The sequence below is a fragment of the Teleopsis dalmanni genome, chromosome 2, assembly GCF_002237135.1.
Source record: "Teleopsis dalmanni isolate 2A chromosome 2, ASM223713v2, whole genome shotgun sequence".
Lineage (NCBI taxonomy): Eukaryota > Metazoa > Arthropoda > Insecta > Diptera > Diopsidae > Teleopsis > Teleopsis dalmanni.
In genome coordinates this window covers 37,013,466-37,021,921 of record NC_051847.1, presented here as the reverse complement: position 1 = coordinate 37,021,921, position 8,456 = coordinate 37,013,466, and the positions used below count along the sequence as shown (strand labels likewise).

The following is an 8,456-nucleotide window of genomic DNA, read 5'->3' as shown; positions in this document are numbered from 1 at the left end:
AAAGAAATTAAAGAAAATGAGGATATTTCATAATTATGATATCAATTAAAGCAATTTAATAATAAATTTTTAAGTTTATTTATATTTTTTAAGAAAGCATATAAATAAATATTTTGGATATTTTTGAAACATAATGATTTAATTAAAAAATTTTTTAGATGATGATTAAAAACACAGAGTTCCTAATTTAATAGTTTTCACAAGGACTCATTATCTTCATACAGTAGTATCCTGCTTAATTATATAGTAGTATGTAAACACCAATAAAACCCTTTTCTTCATTTCGATTAAATTCGAGTACTTAACATAGCACTTAACGCTTGCATAAGGAATAATTCTTGCTGCCATATTAGATTTTATAGTTGGTTAGTTTTACAGATGACGTCTTCGTTTACCATTCAAGTAGCGCATAGGCGTAATTTTATCTCATAACTTATCTTTACCGTTTTATCGTAACCTATTTAAATCTTAGGTTTAAATCCTAACCCCCTAATAATCGTTAATTATGTTTTATTGATTGTAGGTATAAACAACTGGCTGCTATTTTATTATTTGAAACATTTTAATGGACACACAAGTACAAGAAACTTGTATGTAAACATCTTAAAATCAATTGGTGCTTGTAAACCTATATAGTATGCAATCCTTACAGATTGGTCAAAAGATATGAACATATCACTATATTTAAGTCATTCAGAATATATAGTATGATTAATGTTTTGGGCATGAAATATGTTCTTTCGCAATGTGGTGGAGAAAGCGATCAATTATGTTAAAAAAAACATCGTGTCAAATAGCTGAAAATCTTAACACTCCATAACTGGCGACGATATACTAACACCTGAATTGGTCGGTTAATATGAGATCTATCTTTTGAGTCTTGTGCCTAACAATGAAAACACAGGGGTTAATCAGTGAAAACAGTTTTATGGCTTTTCGAAGTATTCTCTAGATGTTCAACGCAATTTTTGCATAACAAAAACAGTATTGTTACTCTGAAGTTGGTATCTCCAAAACCATGGTTTTGAAAGTTTCAACATTTTTTCTTGATGTTTGGGAACAAAGGCATTGAAAGTCATGCATTTTTTCTTAATGTTTGAGAACAAGTAAAAATCATTGGGTGCCAAGTCGGGATTGTAAAGCGGATTACCCATCAATACGATGGTTTGAGTACTCAAAAACGGTTTTGTTTGAGCTGATGTATAGGAGTTCACATTGTTGTGGTGGAGGATGAGCTTTCTTCGATATTGGTATTGGTTGGTATTCTTAAATTCGCCGAATACTTTTAACAGACAAATGTTTGTACACCATACAGAGTTGACCATTTTGCTTTGTTCAAGTATTGTTGCGACATGACAGATTTTTTCTAAATAAATATGTGATCATTTGTTTGGATTTGCTTCGTCCGCGGACAACTTTTCTCGAGTTCTACTCAATTAGAGGACTCAAACAATGTATTGCTGTTTTGTTTTAGGCTCATAGGCGTAGATCCACGATTCATCACCTATAACGTTGTTTTTCAGCATTGTGTATGAAATATCACAAACAAAAAGCATTTACAGGTTAACGTCCAATGGATTTTAGTTGGTTCTTATGGCAGGTATTCCTTTTCTCGAGAATATTCTAATACTTTTTTCGCATTAAGGTAGTATCGAGATTGTGTGTCTTAAGCCCGTATGAAAGTATACAGTACAGTCTGTAAAACAGCTAAGATAAACCCAGTGAGTAACCGCTCATATTCATATCTTGCATAGTAACACAATGCAACCTAGTGAAGTATTATCAACATGCCGAGCAAAATCTGAAGGCGTATTTAGAATTGTAATTACGAATAGAATTATCGATTTTTATAACGTCTGAACTTTATTCAAATTCATTTATGTCATTCTTAATTAAATCCTATTTCATGATGGACTGATTACAATTTGTTTTGTACTGTTTTGTCCGTTTTAAATTTACTACAATTACTTCTTATTAAGCAATGTTATATATTAATAAGAGATTAAAATGAACGAGTCTTTTTCTTTAAATTTTATCATCTTTCTAGACCGAAGTTATCTTTTTTTCATTTATTGAATGTGTTTACATAAATTACTTTAATGAAATTTTTGCTCCTGAAATATGTTTATGGACATTAGGAATGGGGAGAGAACATAAAGAACACTAAGTTTAGAAACATTTACAATTATTTCTATTGTAACTTTAATAGATTTGATTATTATTAAAGATAAGACATAACTATTTATTTTTAGTGTGCTTAAAATAAGAAACTTAATTAAGTGATTCCACAAACATAATAGATCAATTTAAGTTAATTGATTCACGACTAATTGTTATTGTAACTAATTAACTAATTACAAACTTTGTATAGTTTATTAACAATTATACTAATACCAAAACATATATTAATTTTTTGAGGAAGAAATGCTCAAACATTCTACATGAATATAGAATTTCAAAATTCATTTTTATAATTAAACCATAAGTGATAACAACATGACAAGCAGACCAACTTCAATCCAGAAAATTCTTCTAACATTATATTTATATTACAAAATTATTATTGGAATGACTTCATATAACTTTAATTTTAAAACGCATTCATATCAACAAAAAAGGATATCATTTTATGCAGCAATTATGGCCAATGTAATGATATTGATTGCGCTTCCATTACTGTTTATAGAATCTACCACAAGGATGCGAAAGACACGCTGGGGGCCAGTCATGATTGGATCATATTATTTTAGTTTAACCCTACGCACACTCGCCATATTGTACATAGTGCTAAATCGTTATAAACGTGAACGAGACATATGCAAAGTAACTATAGAGATAGTTAAGATAGAACAGGACCAAGTGGCATTATCCAAACGGCATCATGATATCGAAAATCGTTTTAATTACTTATTTTACGCCAAATACGCTACCATGGGTTTTCTATGGATGTATGGACTTTTAGTAACATTCACCATGGTTCGAAAGTGGACTTTTTACCAGATGGTGATTACATTCTGTTTCATACACAGCATGAATACACTACATGTGACGATGTTTGAGTACTTCTTACGCATGTGGGGAGTAAGTAGAGCCTTGTGCTATTTAAATGCAGAGTTAACCGATATTTTTTTACAATTACGTGTCTTTGAGGCATATCGGCAATGTTATACCGAAAATGTATGCAAGAATTTGTATTTTAAATATGATTTATTTTATGAAAAGTTGGAGAAGTCAAATGCTTTATCAATAAAATTAGTTCGCATAGTTGGTAAATTGAATAAAATTTATCGATTTCAATTGTTGGTACTTCGATTTCATTATGTATCAACTATACTCTTCTTAGGATACCAAACTTATATTAACTATGTGACTAAAGATGATCCTATGGGATTTTTCTGGTTTAGAATCGTTGCTTATGTATTAATGGTCTTTGATATATATTTTGTGGATTCGGCATGTGATTCAACTTTGCAGAATTACAAAAATACTATATATACCATAAAAAATTTTAATGAACTCATCAATACAAATAAAAATTTTCAACGTGCGGTAAGAGCAATTTGTTTATTGAAAATAATATGACCTTCATTTATTAATTTAATATTTTTTAATATTTTTTAGTTGGAGCAATTATCTTTGAATTTAAGTACTATGCAGCTGAGTATAAACCTATGTGGACTCTTCGAAGTAAATAAGAATACATTTTTTCATATGTACACATCAGTTTTACTCTACACTTCCGTACTGGTTCAATTTCATATAATAATTGATCCCAATAAGCATAAGTAATCCTTCAAATGAGATAGATTTACTATTATAAGTTCTTGAAAAGAAGTACAATATCGAAAAATGACCTAAATTTTTTGCAGCACTACAAATTTCATATCTTGAATAAATATTTTAATATTTAATGTACTCTTTCATTGGTGTTCATTCTTACTAACTCAAATCAGCAGTAAAATTTAGAAAATTTAAATATTTTATACTTCTTTTCAGAAGCAAGAAGATTCTTCAAGAGATTCTCTTTAATCTATTCTGCATTATTAGTTGCAACTCGTTGAATGATATTCCGATTTCTATAAGCCCTGACTTTGTCACTTTATTGGAAATCATTCAGCACCTGGAGTGATATTAGAGATCTGTAACCCCTTAGAGGTTCTAAGATAGCTCCCTATAAGATAAACTATTATAAGTCTTTGATATGACCGAACCATGATTACATTTTTTGTGTTTATGGCAACACTCAGTACTACCTAATTTGAAATTAGTCTGGGCTATCAAATTTGAAGGCAAGTTCACAGCTATCTATTTATAAAACATTATAGAGTATTTAATTTATTGCCATTAATTTAAATTTTCAGCTATAAAACTGAACAAATTTTATTACAAGAAATATTTTTTGGAAAAATAATTCCAACCGTAGGATCCTTTAATTTTATTTTCCACATTATAAAATAGATTATTAAGTTTCCCACTTTTATGTAACCAAAAAGATATCTTTAAAGAATTTTTTTTTGGATTTGCTTAATAAAAGTTCAAAGGTCACTTCACAATGTTTTATTTATGCGCAACAAGTAAGGAGGGGAATGCCCGCTTGTAACCTTTTTTATCGCATTTTTATTATCAGCTGTCACCTACAAAAATATTTCATCCAAAAAGGGATATCAAAAGCAGATTTGAAACGTGAATTAAGGCAACATTAATACAAGAAATTTAATGCATGACTACAAAGAAATATCTTTTTTGCAAGCAACACGTAATTATTTTTTATCGCCGTAGTATAAAAAGGGAATTCAGCAAAATTGATAAACATAAAGGGATAAGTACGAAAATCCACAGTTATTAGTCATGATAAAGGGTCAATGCGAATCCTTTTCAAAAATTATGAATTTTGTTTAGCGTACATTACACCTATTCATATTAAGTATTACGAAGGATATTTTAGCAAATATTTGTCTGATATTTGTTTTTGTGTTGACGTCATGATTTATTTTCAAACAAAGTTCAATGACAGAAAGGAAATATATTTGCAGGAAAATAAGTTTTTATTTTAAGTCTGGAATTTGATTTAACAGATGCTATATATTTCAGTCTGAAGCCTAGCAACTTGCACTACCTATTATACCTACTTCCAGTCAACAACATTGAGAATATTATTACCTTCACAACCTTATACATTACATCTTAGACATTAGACATTAATAGACATACATAATATTTTTTCATCTTCATTAACACTATAGTCCTCTCTGAAATCTGCCAACTTGCACGATCTCCCCCTATTTCATTTGATTTGATAAAGATGTCATACAGTCAACGACGTCGAAGATATTAATATTTTTACAAACATTGCCTTTCCATGTTATTGTTAGCAATAACATGGAATAACATGCAATAACAGTTCTGGGCTTCGAACCAGAACTGAACCGAAAGCCTAAAAAAATCGATATTTTTGTCGAAGCGGAAACCGGCGCCGAACCGATATATTTTTTTTCGTTTTAAACCGGAACGGAAAAAATTCAGTAGTAATAACATATATATATATAACTAACTTTACTTACTTTTGATAATTTTTTTTGTTTAGGTAATAAGTTTTAATTATTTTCTAATTTCTTAACTCAAAAAAAAAAAATTAACTCTTAAAACAAATCTTTTTTCTATTGCTTTTATTGGATTTTATTTGTTGAAAATATTGTGAAAGCCTAAAAGTTAGCTGGATTGTGAATAAATGTCTGGTATTTCGAGACAATGCAAGTTCAATAGAAAATCATAAATTATAAAACATTCAGCGACCATTTATAGGGTGCTTTTGTCTTTTACCAGGACAGAATCTTTATTTTGATAATATGAATCTCTGAAAAATATAAAAATTAGCGAATTATACCAGAAGAATCAAATTTGAACTCACCATTATCAAATTATAGTCAAAATATATAGTCAAATCAAGTATTTAACAGCGTCATGGAATATCGTAATACTTTATGCGTTATCTATTAATTGAAAATCCATACTATTTTTATATTTACAGATACTATTTTAAAAATATGTTTTAATATAGTATATATACGTACCAATATCTCTGTTTATCTTTTTTCACAAGGTATTCCCTGAAGTTGGCATTCATCTGTGCTCGCTTTGTATATTCCCGTGGCTCTGACTGAGCACTAACAACGCTTAATGATGACAGTCGTCTAACCATTGGTGTTCGAACAGGTAAAATTTGAGAATTCTTTGAAGAACCTGTAGAATTAATCCTGTTACCATGTGTCGTCCGTCCTGTGGCTAACGCTAACGCTTTTTCAGTACGATTAATTTCTATCTCTACAAAGTCCATATCGTCAAAGCGTCGTTGATGTTGATAACATATATCCTCTCCTCGACTATCAAATATCCTCCGACTTTTTTCCATTTTAGCGCGAACGATGTCTTCGGTTTCCGTCTTAGATTTTCGAATACTTTTTTCATATTCTGCCCAAGCCACGTCTATTGGTAGTCGATTAATTTGTGCCACAAAATCCAAATAAGGATTTTTTTGAAGCTTCATTTGACCAAAATATCCAGTACTGTCTCCTCCAAACGAAATTTTATTTGTATTTTTCATATTGTTAATACACTTCCTTATTGCATATTCTTGCATATTCAAATTAATAGGGGGGACATCATCTTCACGTCTTCCCTTCTTATGACGATTAGCGGAAAGATATTTCTCATATTTCTTTTTTTCTGCAAATTTTCTGAAAATATTTGGATCCATCAGTGCATATGTCTCCATCGTGCGAGCTGATTGTCGGTTTGGAACATCTTCACTCGAAAGTGATGAACGTTCTGCATGTCGAAAAAGCCGACGACCAAAGGTTTGAATACTACTGTATATTCTACCAGACATCATTACGGATAATTTAGAAAAATAATGAAGTGGGAATCAAAAAAATTGGATGGAGTTTCTGAAAAAATTTTGAAACAATATATACAGTTATAAATTTTAAAATACTTTTTTCAATTTTTAATCAGTTTTACTTTTAATATTTAAAAAAGCATTCACGCTTACTTAGATTTGTAGATAAATCAGAATTGAGTAAGTCAATATTTTTATAACTTAGTATAGACAATGTAGGTAAATCGATAACCACAGATAAATGATATTCCATGTACATATGATGGCGCAGTGGATAAATAGAATCTCTGTGGTTATGTTAGCTTAATTTGTTTGGCTGCAAGCTATATATGAATCTACTAGTTCTTAGCGAAACCAGACGGTTATAGACTTTATGACATGTTACCCAACAGATCTTCAACTGTCTATATATTTTTAATATTTCCAAGGCTTTCTACTTTTCAGAGCATTTTTGGATGTCGTATGATTTGATATTATGGCCTTTATCGATACTTAGCTATCCACGTACATATTTATATGTTTATATGTATGCAAGTTTCACTTAGATAATTAGATAATTGATTAGATACTTAATACTTACCTTTGCACAGCAAATTTCAGCTTTTGTTTTGTTATTGTTTTTTTGTAATCTGTACAGATATTATAGATCTCATGGATAGGTTTCACACAATGAAGTCTTATAATGTACATGCTTAATAGTTGCTGTGAAAGTACTATATATTTCATTCAAATCTAGTGGCATAAAAAAATTGGTTGGTGTTTTACTATCAAGAATAATCACATCTTTAGGCATGGCACCATAAGGTATGTTATGTTAGATCTTAAAAAAAATAATTCTTTTAAATTATCTGCCTACATTATTTAATTTTGAAACATAATCAAGTATTGAACGAAAACTAGCAATATCTAAATTTGTTTTATGTTAAATAAATTGTTGACAACTTTTTTGTAGGGATTTGTATGGTATTTTAAAACTATATTACTATACTTCTTATCTTAGTTGGCCATTACAGACGTGTGTCGTCCTTGGCCGCGTCGAGTAGCCTCCGCCAGTCAGCCCGATTAGTTGCTTTCTGACGTCAGTTGGTAGTACCGAGCGCCCCCAAATCGTTGGTCACCTGGTCCTTCCACCGAAGATGCGGACGTCCTCTACCGCGTTTTCCACCTGCGGGTACCGAGTCAAATACCTTTCTAGCTGGAGCACTTTCTTCCATTCGCACGACATGACCAAGCCAGCGTAGCCGCTGAATTTTTATGCGCTTAACTATGTTAATGTCGCGGTATAGCTCATACAGCTCATCGTTCCATCTAATTCGATACTCGTCGCCAACGCGTAAGGGATCATAGATCTTTCGAAGAATTTTTCTCTCGAATGCTCCTAACGCCTTCTCATTACTGTTGGTAATTGTCCAAGCTTCTGCACCATACAGCAGGACAGGCATGATAACGGATTTGTGAGCGTGATTTTTGTTTGTCGAGAGAGGGCTTTATTTCTCAATTGCTTACTTAGCCCGAAGTAACATTTGTTGGCAAGAGTAATTATTCGTTGAATCTCTAGGTT

The 8,456-nt window shown here is 30.9% G+C and overlaps 1 protein-coding gene across 2 annotated transcripts; it reads right to left on the bottom strand.

The window, feature by feature from the left end:
• Nucleotides 1-5,639: 5,639 nt before the first annotated feature.
• Nucleotides 5,640-6,959, bottom strand: LOC119681556. Of its 2 annotated transcripts, none has more exons than XM_038094788.1 (3): nt 6,072-6,959; nt 5,909-6,010; nt 5,640-5,854 (listed from the first exon to the last, which is right to left on the bottom strand). In XM_038094788.1, the coding sequence occupies exons 1-2, from the start codon at nt 6,887-6,889 to the stop codon at nt 5,980-5,982; spliced, it is 849 nt and encodes a 282-aa protein (XP_037950716.1). In that variant the 5' UTR covers nt 6,890-6,959; the 3' UTR covers nt 5,640-5,854; nt 5,909-5,979. The 2 variants fall into 2 exon arrangements, with proteins under 2 accessions (XP_037950716.1, XP_037950718.1); XM_038094790.1 differs by having other exon boundaries at nt 5,909-5,990.
• Between the last annotated feature and the right edge of the window lie 1,497 nt (nt 6,960-8,456).

Coding starts and splice junctions, on each gene's coding strand:
- LOC119681556 (XM_038094788.1), bottom strand. CDS start 6,889: ATGATGTCTGGTAGAATATACAGTAGTATTCAAACCTTTGGTCGTCGG. Junction 6,011..6,071: donor AAAGATAAACAGAGATATTG/GTACGTATATAT, acceptor ATATAAAAATAG/TATGGATTTTCAATTAATAG.